Below are 20,937 nucleotides of genomic sequence, written 5' to 3'. Positions count from 1 at the left end.
TGGCTCTCACTGTCTTCTGTGGGATGTCAAAGTACTCGATTGAGTTTGCAGCGTATTCTGAGATCTAGGGACAAGAGTGCTCTCAAAATGGGAATCTGCTGCTTCTCTTGTTACAGTGTATTAAATTTACGTAAGAATTTTTATCTGAATATCTGACTAGGGAGCAAACTTTTAAAGAGGGGTGGCTTCTTAACTAAAACCATATTTCTTGAAAGATGAGATAAACACAACATCCACTTAAGGATGCTTGCTGGGAGTGGTGTTGGTCCAGTTTCAATAAGTCATGTGTATGGCTTTTTTGTTTGTTTTTTTGCTTTTGCTGATCAAATCAATATGATAGTTTATTTAAGGCAGCGTGTCTCAAGATTATGGAAAAAGGTCAAGACAATTTCAAAAGCAGTTTGTATTTGGTTTCTCAGCATGGAAGCTGTTACTAATGTTTCTGGCTTTGTGTTTCTGTAGGCATTCTTGCCAGCGTTTGTGTACTCATTGAAGGTATCTCCACTCATAGAAAAAATAAGTGACCACAAGGATTTTAAGAAGCTTCTCAGGACACGGAATAACATATTAGTGCTGTATTCCAAATCTGGTAAGTTTTGGTGTTTTGTTTTTTTTTTTAGTGATGTCACGGCTCTTTGTGACCAGCAAGGTGTGTGTGTTTGAACATCTGTGTGCATGTTCGGTTACCTGTGTGCATGCTTAGATGACTAAGCTCTTTGCCCTTACTTGCACTCTGTTTGGTGTTGCCTTACGTGACTGCAAGGTGCTTCTACGTGACTGCAGGGGCTTCTTCAGGACTGGTGTCTTTTGTTCTAACTCAGAGGCTCCTGATGTTTCAAGACTGGAGTAGTCTTAATTTGGTCTTCTATTTGCTCGTCACAGAATAGTTGGGGTTGGAAGGGACCTCTGGAGATCACCTAGTCCAACCCCCCTGCCAAAGCCAGTTCACCTAGAGCAGGTTGCGCAGGATCACGTCCAGGCGGGTTTTGAATATCTCCAGAGAAGTAGACTCCACCACCTCTCTGAGCAACCTGTTCCAGTGCCCTGTCACTCTCAGTATATAGAAGTTCTCCCTCATATTCAGATAGAACTTCCTGAGTTTCAGTTTGTGCCCATTGCCTCTTAACTTGTCACTGGGCACCACTGAAGAGAGTCTGGCCTCATTCTCTTGACACCCACCTTTCAGGTATTTATAAGCATTGATGAGATCCCCTCTCAGTTTTCTCTTCTCCAGGCTGAACAGGCCCAGCTCTCTCAGCCTTTCCTCATGAGAGATGTTCCAGGCCCCTCATCATCCTCATTGCCCTCCGCTGGACTCTCTCCAGTAGTTCCTTGTCTTTCTTGACCTGGAGAGCCCAGACTGGACACAATACTCCCAGATGTGGCCTCACCAGGGCAGAGGAGAGAGGTAGGATAACCTTCCTCGAGCTGCCGACCACACTCTCCCTATCACACCCTGAGATACCATTGGCCTTCTTGGCCACGAGGTCACATTGCTGGCTTATGGTCAGCTTGTCTACCAGCACTCCCTGGTAGCTGAGCTACTCTCCAGCAGGTCAACCCCCAGCCTGTACTGGTGCATAGGTTATTCCTCCCCAGGTGCAGGACCCTATGCTTGCCGTTGTTGAACTTCATCACGTTCCTCTCCTCCCAACTCTCCAGCCTGTCCAGATCAACCTGAATGGCAGCGCAGCCTTCTGGTGTGTCAGCCACTCCTCCCGGTTTTGTTTTATCAGTGAACTTGCTGAGGGTACACTGTGTCCATTCATCCAGGTTGTTGATGAATAAGGTAAAAACACTGCTAGGTACAGGCCCCCAACCAGACTCTCCACCGCTGATCACAACCCTCTGGGCTCTGCCATTCCACCAGTTCTCAGTCCACCTCACTGTCCACTCATCCAACCCAGACTTCCTGAGCTTACCTATGAGGATGTTATGGGAGACAGTGTCAAAAGCTTTGCTGAAGTCAAGGTAGACAACATCCACTGCTCTCCCGTCGTCTACCTAGCCAGTCATGCCATCGTAGAAGGCTACCAGATTGGTCGAGCAATACATTGGCAAAACTGTACTTTATTCTGGCTTTGTCTCCAAAACTGGCTGCTCATAATAGCTATCAGCCAGAGCTTTCTGGTGTGTTTATCACAGTAGTTTGCAAGTTTTGATTTCCTGGTGACACTGAAAGGCTTAATGAATAGTTATAGTACTGAAATCAATCCATCGTTGCTTCTGACAGCTTTGAGTGTCCCATGGTTGTCTTTCAACTTTAATTAACAAAATATAAAAATAAAAACCGGGCTGCTTGTCTACGAGGGAGAAATGGCTCATTTCACGTCATGCCACCTGTCCCCTTGGATCTCTTTGCTGTCTTCTCTCTCATTCAGGCTCTCCTTTCTGGCTGTTTACTCTTGCTCTTACCTGTCTGCTCTTCCTTTTGCTTTGTTCTGCTCCTGCTGTACCTTTTCTCCTTTGTTACCTTGTTTGTTGTGTGTTTTGTATGACACTGTGTAAAATGAAGAAGCAATCTTTAAGCTCCATATGCAAGTGCAGAATGCTGTTGTGGATATGGAAGTCATTGGACAGCAAGAAGTAAAATGTGTCACTAAGATGTTTTCCTTAGTGCTCTATTGTTTTTTGTTGTTGCTTTATTTTCCCTCCTGCAGACAAGCAATACCAGATAATGCTTTGTTCGGGGGTTGTCTACTCGCTTTCTGACCTGTTGCAAAGGTCTTATCTCAATTAAACACAATGATGTTGGTAGAGGCTGCTGTGAGTTTATAGCGTCAGTATGTGGTGACCCAATATCCGCCCCCCGCCCCAATATGCAGTGGCTGGCATAATTAACTTTGTTTCCTAAAGATATGCTTATTCTGAAACAGTCAAAATGATATATGTGACTTAATTTTTGTTAAAATATTTGTGTTTTGCTCTAGTGGGGAACTTTGAGTGCTCGAATGTGGGCAGATGGTTTTGTAGTAACAGGTTCAAAGTGAACGTCATAAAAGAGTTTCTAATGCCTTTTGATTTTGAAAGGAACACTTTAGATAAAAAAGACATCTGTATTATTCAGCTTTTTAAAGGGAAAATTTTCTTTTTACTCTTAGTATTTTAAGTGGTGGTTGCTTTCATTTTTAGCAGCACAACCAGAATACTTCAGCACTGACACTCATCAAATAAATGTTGCCCTATGGGCATTGTTCATAAGCCATGTTGTGGAGATGTCTTTTTTTCTGTTTTTGTTATTTAATTGGTTGGTTTTAGCAGTCTAAAGCATTGCATGCAGAGCTGACTGTGGGATTAATGTTTCTTCCTAGAACAGTGATCCTTGCACAATGAGAAGTCTGTTGCCTAGCTGTCATCCAGAAAGAGAGGAGGGGGGAAAAAAGAGATAGGAATTTGGAGGTGCAATTCTAATCCCACATGTACATCCCCTAACTGTGATGAGATATTGACCAGCATCTGATCGTACTGCTGGAACAAAGGCTTTGCTTCTCAGCTGAGCAAAACTAGATGAGTATTTGTGTCTCGTGCAGAAAATTCATTGGTTTCAGGAGATGTCCTCATTTGTAGGAGATGTTTAGTTCACCCTACCAGCTGGGTATCCTGCCAGGGCTGCTCAAGTAGTGAGTGTTCTGGGATGAGTCTGTCCTATCCTGAATGCTTCCTTTTTAAAGAGTGTTTGTTCCACTCTAAGTACATGTGAAGAATTCCCCCATGCGTCTACATCCCTGGGCTGGAGAGTGGCGGCAGTTGCATGTTACCGGTATTGGGAGTAGGAGAGGTTCTTGAGAGCTAACGTGTGTGGGCTGCTGTCTCTGATGGCATCAGGTCCGAGCAAAGGCTGTCAAATACAAAGAAGCTCTTTCTGGCTCAGGAGATTGTTGAGATAAAAATTGTGGAGGTTTAGAGATTACTTGAGGGGGCTATCGCTACCGGCTGGCTGGCTCTGCTTGTCTACTGTAGCCTGTATAGGCCTTTGTTTTCTCAAATGTTGGAGGCAAGAGACTGGTTTATAGAAACATTCGATCTGACCCAATATAGCCGTTCTTATATTCAATTTGTTGGAGTAGTTGTGGAGGAGCAGCAGTTTAAATAGATCTGGAAGAGGCTCCGGGTTTCTATTTTCTGATTACTGAGGCAGGAAACAGTTTCTGTTAGATCTTTTTGGGGAATTGATGCTTATTTGAACCTCGATATTTCTCTCTCCCAAGCTCTTGTCCCATTTTTCTTCTGTGTTTATTTTTAATACCATTTATAAGACTTTTTTGGAATGGAAGTGTTTTGCAAAATCTACACATGTGGCACGGCATTATAAAAATCTCAGTTGAGTATTTACGATACAGCCAGTTCGTGGAAAGACCTTTTCTGGGTGCTTTCTGCTAATAGTTTTGAGCTTCTCGTGGCTGTTGGTTTGGGTATCTCCCAGGGTTATTATGAGAATAACAGTGTGTTATTTCATTGGTGTGACAGGGATAGAATTGAGGCAGGCAGAGATGCTGAATGACTTGCCCTTATAGCTGACAAAGGTCCTAAATGAAGTTGCTCGAATTAGCAAGCGGTGGTACAAACTGGTTAATGCCCAGCCACAGGAAAAAGGCAGTCTTGGGGTGGAAGCCAGCTTGCAGGAGAGGACACAGTTTAGCTCCATAAATGTAGGACAGGGAGCGTGCCTGGAGGTATGAACTTCAGTGTGTTGTTTAAGGGGGGTGGAGGGAAGGAGCCACCTAACTTCAGATGCAGCCAGCATTCCTTCTAGTTTACAGAAGATTTTACTGATCCCTCTCATACTGGTTTCTTCAAATTAGACAAAATGTTCTTCCAGTGCCTCAGAACAAAGGAATGCACCATTATGTTTTTCTATGTGGAGTAATAATGCTGTTGTTTTTTTTTTATTATGATTTTATTTTGTTTTCCAGCTGCTGCTGCAGAAAGCTCACTCAGGTTACTGTCCAGCGTGGCCCAGGAGGTGAAAGGACGAGGTACTATAAGCTGGATAGACTGCAGGTATGTATTGTGCTGTTTTCCTCCTCCCCCCCTCCCACCCCCATCCCATTTTGTCTTTTATTGCTGACTTAGCTTTTTTGATGGCTCTGAACCTTTTTGCCTGTAACTGAACCCACATCATTCTGTGCAGTTTCTTCATAGCTATAGGGAGTCTACATCTTACCATCCTCTCTTCCTTCGGACCAGTGGTGGGGAATTATGTTTTCCTTATGGCTGTTGTCAGTTCTTCTCTGACGGCATGTTTTTCAGCCTGAAGCTGGAGATGCCAGCTAGCATTGCCTTTCATGGGGGGCACGTAACATGGAAACTCTGACTGCTCCGGCTTTCCCACAAGCCAAGGAAGGAGGAATCCCACATGTTGCACCTTATCTGAAGGGCAGTGCAGTTCTGCTCCGACAGCAAATGTTGCACAAGCAGTAGGGATGTTTGCTTGGTTTTGAAGTGTCTGCTCATTTGTGTTTCTCAATAAAATGTGCTTTCTTCTAAAGAACTTCCTCTGCTTGTATAGGTTTATGGCAATTTTTAATGTGAAGGCAGGGAAGCTTGTTTTTGTAAGTGGTTGCTTTTGTGGGGAGGAATGAACAGGTGTGTACTTTCTAGTTTGCAGATGTGAAAGCCTTCACTGTGGTTCTGTTCAATAACACATTGCCTGTGGTTTTAGCTTGTGTATCGTAGCGCCTCTCTGCCTCTGCAGCTTTGAGAGCCTTGCCTGCAGGTGGCAAATTCGCCTTCCTGCGCTGCAGAGGAACAGCTTGCTGCCTACCTGTGTGTTCAGGTGGATTGCCGTGGTGTGAACAAATTGTATGTTGTGCACAAATCTAAGGCAGCTCTGAAAAATCATGTGATTCCCTTAAAATTATACTTTTGAAACCAACCTCCATCCATCAAGCAGTGACCCAGAATAAGTCATTGGTAAATCAAAGTTAACGTGCTTTTGTTGTTGGTTAACCTGTCTTGCTCTCCTCCTGCCACCAGGCAGGTATCTCTTCTGTGGAGGCCTCTGTTTCTGCCTTCTGTTTGCATTCTGCTGGGCTCGTCCAAGTGCACAGACACTTTTGTCTCTGCCCAGATGATAAGAATAGTGTTCCAAGCCATCGCTGGCAGCAAGCAGGACTGCTCCTCGGAGGTCAGTGAAGCCTGTACCACTTCCCACCTGCTGAAAAGCCAGCAAATAAATTGTATTGACCCTGCTGAGCAGAAGGTTACGTGGAGATCTGGCATACCTCTGAAAGCCAGTCTTCTTTTCTAACAAAAACATTGATAAACAATTTTTGGTTGTCAGTAATGATGGCTAGCAAGTAGGATACTGAGCCAGCTTCTTGGTTTTAGTTTCTAATCGGGCCCATTTGTGACTGTGGAGTGGTCACTACCTCTTTGTGTCTTCTGTTTTGCTTTTGTTTTAGGCTACCTCTGTGTTGGGGGACTTAACTGCCTACTGTGGCTGTGGTGTCTGTATACAGCTGCTGGAATGATGAGGCTGTTCATCTGGCCCTTCAAAATGCTGCTATAATACAACTAAGCAATAACCGTCTCTGGGATTTATTTTAATTCTGGGTCGGAGGAAGAAAGATTCAGTGTTTAGGATTTGAAATTTCAGTTTGAAATCCAGGGATGTTTTAGCACTTAGTTCAATGGGTCCATCTCTGCTCCTGAGTTTGTAAGTGATAGAGGGGGAAGCATGTTGTTTGATTTTGCTGTAAAATAAACTTCAGTTCATCAAACCCTAATATGCTCTTCCTTTCCGAATGTTGTCATCTAAACCAAACTTTGTTATTGAAGTTACTTGCAGGAAATGTATTTTAAAGTCTCCTCCAGGTAGTGCTTTAATACTGTCATAGGAAGCTTGGTAGTTGTGGTGCCTTTCCTCTGACCATGGTGGGGAAATATTTAAGCTGAGCTTCCTATTTGTAATGAAAGGTGAGTTATTCCTAGAGAGTGAAGCAGCCTGGTGAAGATCATGCTGTAAGAGGTTGGGAGACCCGGGAATAGATTTGTAGGTTCCCAAAATTTGCTTTGATGCCAGTATTATCACAATCAGATTGCCACTTGCCAAGTGACAGGCAGTGGACAGGGTACTGTAATGTGGCAATAGCTGTAATTCTCTTTTTGAGCGTTGAGCAGTGTTTCCATTCAGATCACTCGTTTAGGAAGAACCTGGAAAAAATCGATGCTCTGTCCAACTGTAGCTGGGTATTTGTCAGAGATGGCTCTTCTCTCCCTCCCTCCTGCAGAGGGATCCATAACAGAGTTTGTGAACTTGCCTCATGGGGCAAGGTGAGCTGGAAGACTGGCTTGTGGCAAAGGAGGTCTTGCTCCATGCAAAAAACACCCTCAAACAAATAGTTTGAGCCTAAACCAAGTTTTGTGGTTGATTTGCTTGTTAAACCTTTAAAGCATTCTGAAATCAATCTCGTAGTGTTGAGGTAACTTTTAAACAATTTTTTTTTTCTTGAAAGATTATTTTTTTCCTTTGCTTATTGTTCTTTTTTTTTTCTCTATACAAGTGACCGCAAGCTGCTGCCCACCTCATTGCAGTGATAATATAAGAGAGGCTGCAGTAGTGCTGTCTGTCACCGGTCACAAAGGGCCAGTTGTAGGCCCTGAACAGCTGAGTCCTACCAGAGTTGCTCAAGCTATTCTCCTGCTGCAAGTATGTTGTGAAGCTTATTTGCAAGTCTTCATGCCGAAACAAACGGCGCACAGATGCAGGGATATTTACAGCACAGGCTCAATTTGTTTTACAAATACTGACAAGAAATGGCTGGTTTGGCAGCAATATTTAGCAGGGAATTTTGGCTTTGCTCTTAACATCCCACTGTAGTGGGCTTCTTTGCCTTCAGATCCAAGCATTGGCAAGGCGGGCATACATGCAGAGTTGTGGTTTGTGTCTCTGCTTCCCTGTGGCGATGACAGCAGTCTTTTTCTTTTCTTTTTTTTGTTATTGGCGGTGCTTTTTTGGTTTCTTGTAATTCTCTTTCTTCCCCTTGTTTTCAGGAGAAAGGAAGAACATGCTGCTCTGCTGATGGAAATCATTATGGATTGCTAAGTCTCAGCAGTATGTTCTGTATTTCATGCAGCGGAGGGGAGTGCGCAGGTTTGCGGCTGGAGGCGGGCTGCCTGAACTGATGGCTTACATGGAAACTGTGCTCCTTGGCCCTGGCTTTTGTTGGCTCTGTGGTATGAGACAGAGGTTAGACTTGAGCTTTCAATTCCGGATTGAGTGGTCTTGGGGAGACCAGGGAGGTTAGTCTTTCAGCATAATGTGGGGAAATACTTGGTTTCTTGCTGAAACAGTTAGTGTGGAGTAGAGGAGGTTGCCACTTAGTTTGTCACTTTGCAGCAGGATAGCAGAGGTCCCCAGAGTGCCTGGGCTGAGGAGGTGCAAGGCTGGGAAGTGCCAGGTACCTGCCTTTTCTGCACAGTTAGGCTCTCTTGCCTTAAGTGCCATGCTGGAGCAGGGCTGTGCTGAGCACAACACACCCAGGGACACCTCTGTGTGCAGTATTGCAGATACGGTCCTTGCTCACGGGAGATTTCAACCAGTTTGTGCAGGCAGATAGACACCTCCTTCTAGAGATGAAGGGGCAGCATGAGAATTGCTTGCAGCATTGAAGTGGTCACTGTTTGCTTCTGTGTGCTGAGATAGCAGATGTGGCTCTGTACACAATTAAACATGAAGCTATTTCAATTGTGAATAAAAGACCCACAAACAATGTGACTAAAATATATTTTATTCTACCCTTTCCATGTTTTAATTAGGAAGTCCTTGCTGAGCTGTTTGATGTTGAATGAATGGTGGTGTGAGAGACAGCAGAATATTGAATCGTGCCTGGCAAGATGCATGGTATCAGGGATAGAGCACAGTGTTGCAGGTTGGTAAATCTGCAGAGTGTCCCAGAGAGATGGATTGGTTATTTTATGAGCAAGTGTTTTGGGACTTGTGTTTGGGGAGATGCCACGATAATAGGAGGTAAGAGTCCCAGCTTCTGTTCCTGGCTCTGTGAATGATTCACTTCTTGTTACTTTGTGCTGTTAAAAAAAGGTATATCTGTTTTCCAGGCAACTGGGTAAATAATGCCTGATTCATTAGTCAGTGTTTATAAAGAATTTGGAGAACTTCAAAAGGAAAAGTGCTACAGCAGCATGAATTAGTGCTCTTTATTTAGCGTATTCAGATGATATTGGGATGGGCATGTAAGCAAGCAGAGGGTTGGGTTATTTACTGAATTATTTTTAGTAGCAGGCTGATAGAAATTTTGAAAATTGAAGGGCTTCATAGGGAGTTGAAAGCTGAAGATGCCTGCAAAAAAGAAAACGTTGCGTCCTTTTGTGTGATCTCAGTCTGGCTGCTGCTAACTAGCAGCAGGCTGGGGTGCAGTGGAGCTGGTGTGTGCTGCATAAGCAGAGGGATGGTTGGTGTGCTTGCTGCGGAGCCTCGGCGTCCCCCCTTGCCTCCCGAAACCTCCATCTTTGGAGGCGTGGTACAAAGGGAGGTAAGCATTGAAGTGGTCGAGCAAAAGAGTTTTGTGAAAAATAGACTCTCCTGGCAAATCATTACAGTGGCAAGTAAAAGGTGCAAAGTGATGTGCCTGGGAACACAGTAAGATGAAATTACTGCTTAAGTGAAAGACAAAAGTTTTGTTGGTTGTCTTTAAAGCAGACAAAGCTCCAGTCCCAGTTTGTGATGCCCTGAGGTCTGGTTTTGAAGAATAATCGTTATTAAGTTATCCTCTAGCCTTCTTGAATAGGTTTTGTGAGAGATCATGGGGTGACCAAGGACTAATCTTACTTGGAAGAATGTAACTAGTTTGGGTGAAGTAGAAAGTAAGTAAAATGGCTTTGTTGAAGAGAAGAAGATATGTTTGGCAGGTTATAAAATGCATTGTGGTCAGGTGCAGCTTTGAGGAGGTGGCAGAAGAAGTTGAATCTAGCTCTTTCCATCCTGAATGTGATTTAGTCAACACTCCTGAGTTTTCCTGTTAATGAATTGTCTCGACTTTTTTATTGACTATAACTCTGGCCCAATTGTGGACTGGTATTTCAAGAAAGCACCCATTTCTTTGGCTCTGGGTAACTGTTCTCTGCTTAAACTTGCATAGTTCCCTTTACTGTAGGTCCCAAACAAACAAAGCTGTGTGATTTCCATCTGCTGTCATAGCACATGTGTTTGGCTTTAGCACATCAGACTGCTAGGAAGAGGAAATGCCATCTGGTTAAACTGACTAATTTTTGGTTGGTTTTAATCCTACTTTTTCTGCTTTTTTTTGTGTGTCATTCTTGTCGTCCCTTTGTGTGTCCATCATTCTTGTAGACTGCATCCCCAGAAAATACTTGTTATTGTTACAATTGCGTGACGCTTAGCATAAAGGTAAGACCATAGTTTGGCTGGTAAAGCAGTCCTTTTGAGGATACATGTCTAAACATGTGCTGGTTCACAAGAGAGCCAAATCTAATGAGTAGTTGTCTTTTCTGGGATTTCCCCCAATTTCTGTGTTTTTCTGCCTTTTAGATGAAATCTTCCTTCCCAAATTTCCTAAGGCTTTGACACAGAAAGGCATACATGCAATCGTAAATGAATTTGTTTAATGCCTTGAAATAACAGGGAGGAGTTTCAGAAATAAGGCTGCTGGTACAGATGGCATTGTCATTTTGCTCTGTCGTTTTTACCTTCACTCCTATAAAGCCGATCAGAAGTAGGATTTATTTAGGTGAGTCTAGTCATCTTCCTTCCTTGTAGTTGAATTTTAAAGCTGATGAAAAGCTTTGAAATTGCAAATAAAAATGACCAGATCTAATGGACAGAGAAAAAAGGAAGAAGAAGGGAGTGCTGCTCTTGCACTGATGCAACCCCTTCCATCCAAGTAGATTTGCAGCATCTGGAATTTCTGCCTTTTTCTACAGTTGCCTTGAAGGTGAAGGGCAGCGGCAGCTCGTGAGTGGATGGCAAATAACGTTAGATGCCAGCATGGGAGAGGCAGCAGGGGCTCTGTTTGCAGCTGGTCCAGGGCAGGCGAGTCAGGTGTCCGTCAGGAACACTTTGCAAGTGCTCCTTGTGTGGATGCAATTTATATGGACAAACTGTGCATTTGCAGCATAGATTTTCAATGCCTTCCTCCTGTCTCTGTCATAACCTGTCTGCGCGGTTAATGGTAATTCACATTAAAGCCCTTTTATTTTCCTGTAAAAGAGACCATGCAGGAAGTGCTGTGCCAGTCTGAAAAAAATTCCTTTTTTTAGTAAGCCCTCAGTTTCTAACATAAACCCATTTAGTTTGGTGTATTGCATTAATTCAGAAATGCAGAGTGTTTAACTAAAATCCGCTGTAGTGCTTGGGTGTATGAGCCTGAAGCTCATGACTCCATTTCATCCTAGCTGTGTGTATTCAATGGGGTTTGCCTGGAATTGCTCATTAACTGTGAATCGTCAATGTTGCTGCGTTTCAGACTAAAATGAAGAGTAAGCGAGCTAAGATTTAATACAAAGTTACCTCCGTTTTCCTGTATTCAATATTTCATTTAAAACGTGCTCTGGCATTGTCTCCAGGCCCGTAAGTGCAGCTAAAGGTCATAAAACAGGTGCCAAGGTTACAGTACAATGTGCTGCAGTGTCGGTGTGCCTGTGGGCGATCCATTCAAAACCGGCTTTTGTGGGGATCTTGGATTAGTGTGAACTCAAAGACAGAGTGGTAGTAGCCTTGTGTCCCAGGTTAGGACAATGTTCCCCTGTACCAGGTCGTGTGAGTTAGAGGAGGTCTGAATGAATCTGATGAGGAAAGCTGCTGTTTTGCAAGGAAAGTTTGAGTGTTCGGCATTTCTAAAAGTTCCTGCAAAGCCTTTGGTAGCTCCTGTCAATGTGTTCACCTTATTTCTGTGCAGGTATGTGGGCTGCTGAGTACCTCTTACTGATTTATATTTCCATGGAAAGTACTGTTCATTATAATTTCTTGACTTTCTGCAGGGCTGGAGCTTATAATTTTTTCCCTTAATTGTTTTTACTGACAATACCTGTTACCTTTTTGTCTTGAGTTTCTTTCTACTCTTTGGCTTGCTCTTGCTTGCAGTGAGAATTAATTTCATGGGGTTTAATTTTTGGAAAATACTTCTTTTTAATCTCATTCCTATAGATTCCTGACCTCTCTAATTGACTAATGGGCACAGGGAGTCGTTTGTAGTGGGTGACAAGTGGTGCTGGGTCTCCGCAGCACACGGATTATTCTCTTTGCATTCCTGGCACGTTCCGGGGAGCGTGTGGAGTAGAAGGCTGCAGGCATCTCGTGGGTCACAGGGAGGCTGTTCACTGCATTTTAGGGGGGAAAATCGGGCCCTAAATTCAGATGAGACTCTGTCCTGTCAGTCTGCTAATGCTAATCTTTAATTCTTTCCAGCAGCACATTATTTTCTGATTTTGGTTTTCATGCTCCCCCATCCCTTAAAAGATTCAAGCTTTTAATCTGCCACGTTGTTTGAGCAGCTCGTTTGTTCTGGGCTGTGGAAACCTGTTGCTGTTGTTCCTTCTTTTATAAGATAATTTCCATCAGGAACCTAGAATGGTGGCAAAATGTTGCTTTGTTTTAAAAGACAAATCTTGTGTTTTAAGCTTCCTGTGCTGATTACTTCTGTGTCCGTCTCTCCTGGGTCCTGTTCCTGTTTTGGTGTCTGCAGGTTCTTAAGCCCCACTCAGGAGCATAGCATCAAAGTGCCTGTCTGCACAGAGCGCTGCGTATGGGCTTTCTGTTCGAGTAGATGTGAGCCATTACCATCCAGCGGCTGCTTAGCACAGCTCTTTGGAGAAGTGCTCTTGCAAGCTAGGCTGATGGTTTGAGAAGTGATTTTTTTTTTTTAAATTTCTTTTTTTTTTCCTTCTCTGATTTCAGCTCTGTCTCAAGAGAGTGATACAGAAAGGTCTGGGATCATTAGAGAATATTAGGAGCCTTACAAATGCGATGTACTGTCAGCAGACGTAGTTGTGGCAGCTGCCGCCCTGGGCTGGGAGGGAGGAGTGAGGACAGTGAGGAGGTAATGCCTGCGGTCCGAGAGGAGAGGAGTTTTGCAGGGGTGGGTCTGGTTTTGTTTGGTCAGCAAAGTACACGAACTGCTGTAGTGTAAATGGATCACATAGTCCTCGTTGTAGGGTGGGATTGATGACTGCAAGGAGCCTAGTCAAAATCCCACAGTGTTCCCCAACAATGGCTAATGAGTTGCGTTTTTGATTTTGAAACCTTGTAGGAGCACATCTAACTACAACTGACTGGTAATGACTTCCTCTTTCAGATTAGGTTTGCAAGTGCAAATGTCGTTTTTATTTTTAGATGGCTTGAGGAAATTTCTGGCATTGACACCCCTTTTGCTGCTTTTCCGGGTCACGAGCTCAATTAGTTGTTTGGCAGGATCTCAACTCCATGCTTTCTCAGGATGTTCACCAGTCTGTTGTCTGGAGGGGGTATTCTATGGAAGGTAGCCAGAGGGCATTGCAGAGGCTGTGCATTGGGCTGGGAAACCCTGTTTGATAATTCACTTCTGAGGGCTGGTCTGAAGTTGCAGTTGCACTTCCCTGAAGTTGTAACTGGACTTGTTCTCTGTACAGTGGTTTTCACCATAACATAAAAGAATGAAAGCAATTAAACAACAGAGACAAGAATGAGAGAGCGTGCTGGTAACAAGAGGACAGCCTTGACTGGTACCTTCCAAAGCTTTTTCCAGTGTTGGGAGGCTTGCTTTGTAGGCAGCCCTATTTCTGCTCTGCCATATCAGCCTGCTCTCAGAGCCTCATTACTTGCTCAGTCTTGTCTCTTCCAGCTTTTGGGTCAGTGACACTGTTTATCTATACAGCCACTGGTATAACAGAGCCTCCGTTGCGTTGGGGTCTACAGGCGCAACTGTGATATAAGGGACTGCTGCAGCGTAATTTGTGTGGATTGTTGAGCCCTGTTTCAGATGGAGACATGTACAGATAGAAGAGATGAAGTCTATTTAGAGATTGTGAGGCCTGTGGTTCACATGTGGTTACATGATATGCTGACAGAGGAGTGAAATAGTTTTTATGCAGTCAGATTTACTGACCTGGTTACTTAAATTGGTGCTGTCAGTGTTTTTATTAATTAGTTCTTGTGCGCCTGAAAACAGTGTAGGTACGGATGAAAGAGAAGACTGGCTCCAGTCTGCGTTGCAAAGTGTTAGTAGGTGTCGTCACCGTGGCATCGAAGTGGCGTGGCCACGCAGCACATGCACACACTGCTGTTACATTCACAACTGAAGATGTGAACTTTTTATGGATGGCATTTTTGTCATTTCCTAAGAAGGGATTTGACAGTCATTCCAGATCCTTCGTCCCCGTGGAGGTTGTAGGGCTGATGTGGTTGTAGGGCTGGTTTCCCTCTTGATGAGAAGCCAATGGGCAGCATTACATGATAAGGGAAATAATGAGGGAGCTGCAGAAGATCTTATTTGTGCTTGTGAGAGAGGATGTTGCTGAGGATGTTCAGTCTTACCCTGCTACCTTCAGGACCTGCCAGGACAATATTTGAATTCACCCCAAGAAGAGTGTTTTGCACTGCCACCCCCACGAACCGTTTCTTACTCAGGATCCATCCAACTCAGACTTGTTTTGGTTTTAGAAACCAATGTGGACTTACTGCAGCCAAACTCCTGGACCTTATTTTGTGTTTCTGCTGTCTAGCTTTGTCCTCTGTTCTTTCTCTCTCCAAATTACCTTGACATATTGCTGCAAAAGCTTTTCTCTGGGTTGCTCCTGCCATGGGGACTGCCATCAGTATCTCTTGCTGCTTCTCCATCCTTATGACTGTGAGCTCCCAGGCCTGTGGACAGCCCTGCACAGGCAGAGCATCCTGCACTGCTCCTGAGGAACGCCTGTGGCACGTCCCCCTCAGGTGCTGGCTTACTGGTGGTGAGCCGAAGGAGGTCAGATCTCTTTCACAAGCCCCTCGCCCTCTTTCTGCCCCAGTAACAGCTGGCTGTCTGTGCAAAGTGATTATTCATGCATGCTAACGCTGACAAGGGACCCCAGAGCTTTATAGGGAGCTCTCCAGTCAGGCTTCCTGCGAGATCCATTGTAACCCCAAGGGACAGAAGTGTCTCCCAGTAGAGGAGATGGGGATGTGAATGGAAAGGGTTGAAGTGTTCCTGTGCTGCACACTGTTGTTATTTAGGCTTCTTGCTTAGTTAGGTCAACTTGGATCTTTCATTTTATTGTTCTTTTTAGCAAGCTGCCATGTGTCTTTGCTTCTCCAGCAAAGGAGCGTTTTGGAGCCCTGGTTTGGTTTTTTGGGAAGCAGGAGTGTGGGGAATGTGCTTGTGGGAGTGGAAGGAAGCTGTGCCATCCACTTAAGGGTTGACCTTATTACCACGTAGACAGCTGCTGATTAGGGCCTTTGTGTATTGTAAATAGGTTGCTGTTTTGGATGATTTTCCACAGAGATAAAGCTGGATGATTTGTAGGACTGCCTGCAGGCAAAAGAGGGGTCCCTTCAGCAGTGGCGCAGCAGGGACCTGTGAGGGTTTGAATTGCTCTGGACAGAAATGGCACGAGGCAGCCAAGGACGGCTGCTGGGGGCACACTGCTGACCTCGTCCTCAAACCAGTATTTCCTGAGCCTGGTGCCTTGCCTGGAGTGTCTTGGCCTGGGTGGCAGTGTGCTGGTTTTGGGGGTGGTTTCAGGCTTGTTAGGTTTTGGGGTTTTGTTGCTTTTTTCCTTTTTTAGTACTTTTTTTTTTTTCCTTTTAGTCTTTATAACAAACTCTTACACTGCCTCTTCAAGTGGTATAATTAAATTGCAAGAACCAGAGTCCTAATTACCCTCTCCCATGTGAGAGTTGAGGAGCTCATCTTCAGAGAGAGGCTGTTGGCTGAGATCCAGAAGACAACTCTCGGAGCAGAGACTGCATCTGTGTTGATATTTACTCTTATTAAGGATAATGGTCATTACTAAGTGATATCAGAGCAGGTTGCTCTTTGCAGGTTATTTTTGTCTGGCTGTAAGCGAAAGCAGAAGGAAAAGCAGAATGGGTCCATCTCTGCCATTTCTGTACATCTCATTTTCTGCTTTTCCCAAAGAATCGTTAGTATAGCATCTGAGCTGGTGGGTCTGGCATGTGCAAAAATATGCACTGATGCATGAAAAAATTACTGATACATATTTAGACACTTCCTATTCTGGGCATTTGCTCCTCTTCCATCCCTTGCATGAGTGCAGATAGCTTGTATAAACAGACTAAACTCCCAATGCAACAGTGTAGAGAATCTGCCCACTAAATGGTAGAGACGTACTGGAGCAAACTGCTGCTTTCTTTCCTGTGATAATGGATGTGTGTTCAGGCAGCTACGTGAATCTCTGCAAACAGAGCAATCCTGAAAGCAGGGCAGGCTTAGATCCTGTTTTCTTCCAATGAAATGGCTGTTCCTATCTTTCTTTCAACAGAAACTCATGCAAACAGAAAAGGAATTGGTAGGAGTTGCTAGCTGCTTGCTCACAGGTACACCTCAGTAGTAATGTTTTGTAGCCTTTTTCCACTACAAACCTTGCAGAACTTTTCTAAGATGAGTATCCAGATCTCTAAATGACACACAAGGAAAAATTACACTTTTTTTTCCCCACATGCTTTGAAGTTGCACCAAATTGATGGTAGAACTGGCAACAGAATTGTCTTCATAGCCATTTTGGTCCTCTTCTGATGCCAGAACAATTGCCTGCACATCTCGGGGTTTGACAGACCCTGTTGATGGAGGTAGGTTTCAGCATTACACTTGTTCATGTCAGTCACCTAACATCTGTCTTGGTAAAGCTGAGATGGCCACAAATACATGTCTATCCTGGAAACATTTGGGAGTGTTTAGAGTAGCTTTTAGAAATGTTGACTGTGGTGTGGGCTGACTTCAGTTAACTGTCTGGCAGTCAGCTCCCGTGGGGCCACAGGGGCTTCTCTGTGCCTCTGTCTTTCTCGGGTAAGATGGGAGGATAATCTGAAACTGGTGCCTCCTCCTGAGATTCTCTGACCTTGGAGTCACTGAGGTTTAGCCCATGGGACCATTGGAAGACCGTAGGTGAGAGAAGACAGGATGTTTCTGGCCCCCTGGGTTTGGTGTTGCTGCAGACTTTCTGTACAAACTCCACATGGCAAACCAGCTTTTTGTTAAAACTCCAAATCCAGGTTATTTGTTTTGTAGTCTAGTTTTGTAACAAGGAGGCATGTTCACGTTATTCAATGAACAGATGACATGTTTTAGCTCCACCTTCCACTGCAGTCTGGGGAAAACAAAGATGCAGCAGACAACAGGAAAATAGCTGTCTTCTCAGGCTTAGATCTGCAGCCTCCTGGAGAAGCAAAGAAAGTGTTTATGGGTTACAATGACTAACTTTGGCTATGATCTGAAAATGCAGAATGAACATGAATTCAGTACTCTTCAGATAAACATGCTTCTATACAATTGGGATTACAGGTGTTCCTTCCTGGTGAGATAGTTGCATGCTTTGTTAGTTCCTTAAAATGCTCATTTCTGTTTTCAGCATAATAATCTGATTTTGATGCATATGTCCATAGTACACCCCTCCTCATTTCCATCTACAAAAAGCATTGGGGAAGTTTCTGTAAAAGGTGTACTCTCATCTGCAGCACACCGCAAACACTGTTTGTTGTTCCTCACATTTGCAGAAAGGCAGCTGGAGAACATTGGGAGAATTAACACCAGTGCTGGCAGCAGCACTTTAATTTGGTGGGGCTCTTGCAACCCTTGCATCTCGGTGTCTCTAATGTGTCTCTAATCAGTTTAAACTTGATGGGTTTTCATTGTTTTCATTTTCTAAATTGATTTATCTGCACAAAAGGTACAACTTGTCCTCTGCTGGGAACAAGTTTCCAAGCTTTTTAATCTTGCTGTTTATCAATGCGAAGAATAGTCTTGTCAATGTGAATCATCCTCTTTTCTTTGTAGTTGTACAGTTTCGCTTATCTCCCCAGGTCTTTGACTGACTTCATATTTGCTTCAGCTTGAAGTATCCTTGTAGCTTTGCATTGTTTAGGACAGCAGTTAGGCCATGAAGACCCTTTACCTGCCCACCTAAGCAAATGTATATGCAGTTTTCTCCCATGACCCTTTAACTCCGCCTAATCTGGTGCTGGAAGTGATTCAGTCTTGTTCAGTTTGAAAACCACCTCCGGCAGGTCTGTCTGCTGTTACGTGCCTCCTTCTTCAGGAGCTGTGGCAGGTGGTCTTTGCATCCACTTGCCAGTTGTGGCTCTAGGACACATCCCTCATACCTAGGGTCAATGGGGTTGCTGGGCTCAGGGCTCCAAAATTTGAATTGGTTTTTGTTTTCTGCAGGACCTTTTCAAGGCTAGCCACTTGTGATCTGGGCTTAGAGATGCTATGAAGATGTTTCTTCTTGGTTTTGAGTTATCTCCTGCCAGATATAAAAGCTGACCTGCTCTTTCTCTTTGAATCTTTTCTCAAACAGTGCTCTTTGACCACCACCTTAACAGTAGCACGGTCTTCTTGAAAACTTGACTTCCTAAATTTTATGTTAATCCCATGGATAGAAGGTCTGCTGAGGTACTCGGACATGCTAGAATGGGCTGTTTTTCTACTGGTTAGGGCCTGGCTTTGGAATGTGGTTTTAACACAGTTCACTGTGTCCTGACCAAGCAAACGGACAAATTAAATTGGCTAATGCAGCTTTCCACAGTGCTTGTCCCTCAAACTTAGCTGAACAGCTTCCAAATTACTGTTAGTTGCAACTAATTGCTGATGAGGAAGTACAGCAACGAGTTTTCAGAACGGAATGCATTTGATTTCCTTTCTTGTAACCATTTTTCTTCCAATATGTGTTTTTTGCAGTGATACTGAAAGCCGAAAATTATGCAAGAAGATGAAAGTAGATCCTAATTCAAAGGAGAAAGGAGTGGAATTACTCCATTATAAGTGAGTGCTGGGCTGGGATTTGTAGTTCCTAATTGCTGATGCCCCTATTAGGACCATTCTTCCTCCTTGCAGCTCATGCTGCAGTGTGAAGACTTCTTGTTTTTTATCCTTTGATATGTGAATTTGATTGCTGTTTCTTCAGTTTGCAAACATGTGTTGTGACAGAAGTTGAGACAAATTTATTCTGCTGTTGAATAGAGCACACTAAAAGCATGAGCGACGCCTGGGAGAGATGCCCAATGGACTAAAACTACCCAATGGACTAAAACTACCCATTGCACAGGGCTGATGCCTGAGATTTCAGCTCTCTTTCTGTGTCACATGCCCACTGGCATGTGCCTTGGGCAGGTTGCTTCACCTCTCTGTGCTTGCTTTTTCTGACTTGAGATAGTACTTTGTAAAGTGAGTAAAGGCAAGTGTAGCGAGACAGCAAGATGTTTTCTTCCTGGAAGTAATAGGAGTGGGAGTACTGTTAAGTGTCAGAGACACCAAGCAGCTGCATCTCCATCTCCAAAGATCATGTCTTAGTAAATATTCTTGCTAAAGTGTCAGGGAGGAAATTATTTGCTAGAAACCTGTTTGCTTTACGCTCTGTTTTGCACCTTCCCTTTTTCCGTACTCTTTTTTTTCCCCATTAAATTACTGTACTGTAAATTCTACTTAATTCTGTGGAGTCAGCAGGATAATTGTTATTCTGGTTAGTGAGAAGTGAGGAAGAGCAGCTGTGTGATTTCCAGCAATATTACTGTGAGTTAACACTATTCCCCACTCCTTGTTCAACAGGGACGGTGCATTTCATACTGAATATAACAGAGCAGTCACACTGAAGGTAAATTTAAATACTTGATTATTATTCTTTTGGTTTTGCTAGATACGGGGGAGACACGTGGATTAAAAACGGGTATTGGTACTTTTTCATGGAAGGGGGTTAATCTTCATGAACAGCTGTCAGAATGACCTAAAGGTAAGGTTTTTGTGTATGTATGTGTCTGCCAATCACAGATCCAGGAAAATTGTGTATTATTAAAAAGGTTGAACCCACGTTGAACTGTCATGTAAATTGTGAGTTAACTTGCAGGCTAGTAATGAATAGGGATTTTCTTGTTTTGATTACAAGGTGCTCCTAATGGCAGTATAAATAAAGCATTAGCTGATACTGCGTTTTGATAAGGAGTTTTCCAAGGTTTTTAGGTTGTGTGTTTATAAACTTTTAAGAGAGCTTATCATTTATCAGATTATGGAACCGCAGTTCCTATGGATGTGCCCCAAGTGCAGCAGGGATAAAGTGACCTTCCTTCTGCAAACCTTGATAGAAGCAACAGAAAGCAACGTTTTGTGAGGGCAGTGGAAGGAAGAAGACATGAAACAAATGTGTAGATCTTGATGATTGTGGATAGTGTACTAAAAGCACAATAAGCAGGCCAGAAGTGTGCAACCTTCCTCTGCGAAGCCCTGGAGAAGCACTGGGAGTATCCTCATGTGAGGCTGCAACCTCACATGACTTGGCTTCCAGAAATGACTTCTGTCCAGCTCTGAAGCCTGATTTCCATTTCTCTTCCTCCTCTAGCAAACCTGGACTCTGCACCGTTGTTAGTCTTGTGAAGGCTTGGTGACAGCACCCCAGGCTGACATAATTACATTTACTTCCCCTTTCTGGCTTGCTCAGGGGTTTGGCCTGGGATGGAGGAAAACCTATGTGAGATGCTACCCAAACCTGAGTCTGCCGGAGTGGCCATTCCTAAGTGTGCTTGCTCTGGATCTTCCTTTTACAGCCAGAGTTGTTGTGGGGTAACTGATGGGAGGACTGTCTTGGAAGCATGCCCTGGCTTGAATCATCCATTCAGCCTGCACTTGGGGTCATCATGCAGAATTTGCCTGAGGTGGAGAGAGCAGGACTGTGTATCTTCCCATCTCCTGCAGTGGAAATCTTGCCTGGCAGGAAGGAAGGGCAATGTTAGATACCTAGCCTAGTCAGCAAGTGCCTGAAGTGCCTTCTGTACTTAGT

General features: G+C 44.0%; 1 protein-coding gene across 1 annotated transcript; it reads left to right on the top strand.

The window, feature by feature from the left end:
* Positions 1 to 462: 462 nt before the first annotated feature.
* LOC104162039 (protein disulfide-isomerase A5-like) lies at positions 463 to 19,761 on the top strand (the record flags this gene model as incomplete). The annotated part of the gene is made up of 4 exons (XM_009700673.1): positions 463 to 589; positions 4,914 to 5,001; positions 18,849 to 18,932; positions 19,716 to 19,761. Coding segments are annotated over 4 exons (345 nt in total), but the record flags the coding sequence as incomplete, so codon positions are not given.
* Between the last annotated feature and the right edge of the window lie 1,176 nt (positions 19,762 to 20,937).

The sequence above is a fragment of the Cariama cristata genome, unplaced genomic scaffold (assembly GCF_000690535.1).
Source record: "Cariama cristata isolate BGI_N322 unplaced genomic scaffold, ASM69053v1 scaffold4465, whole genome shotgun sequence".
NCBI lineage: Eukaryota > Metazoa > Chordata > Aves > Cariamiformes > Cariamidae > Cariama > Cariama cristata.
This window is presented reverse-complemented; position numbering and strand designations above follow the sequence as displayed.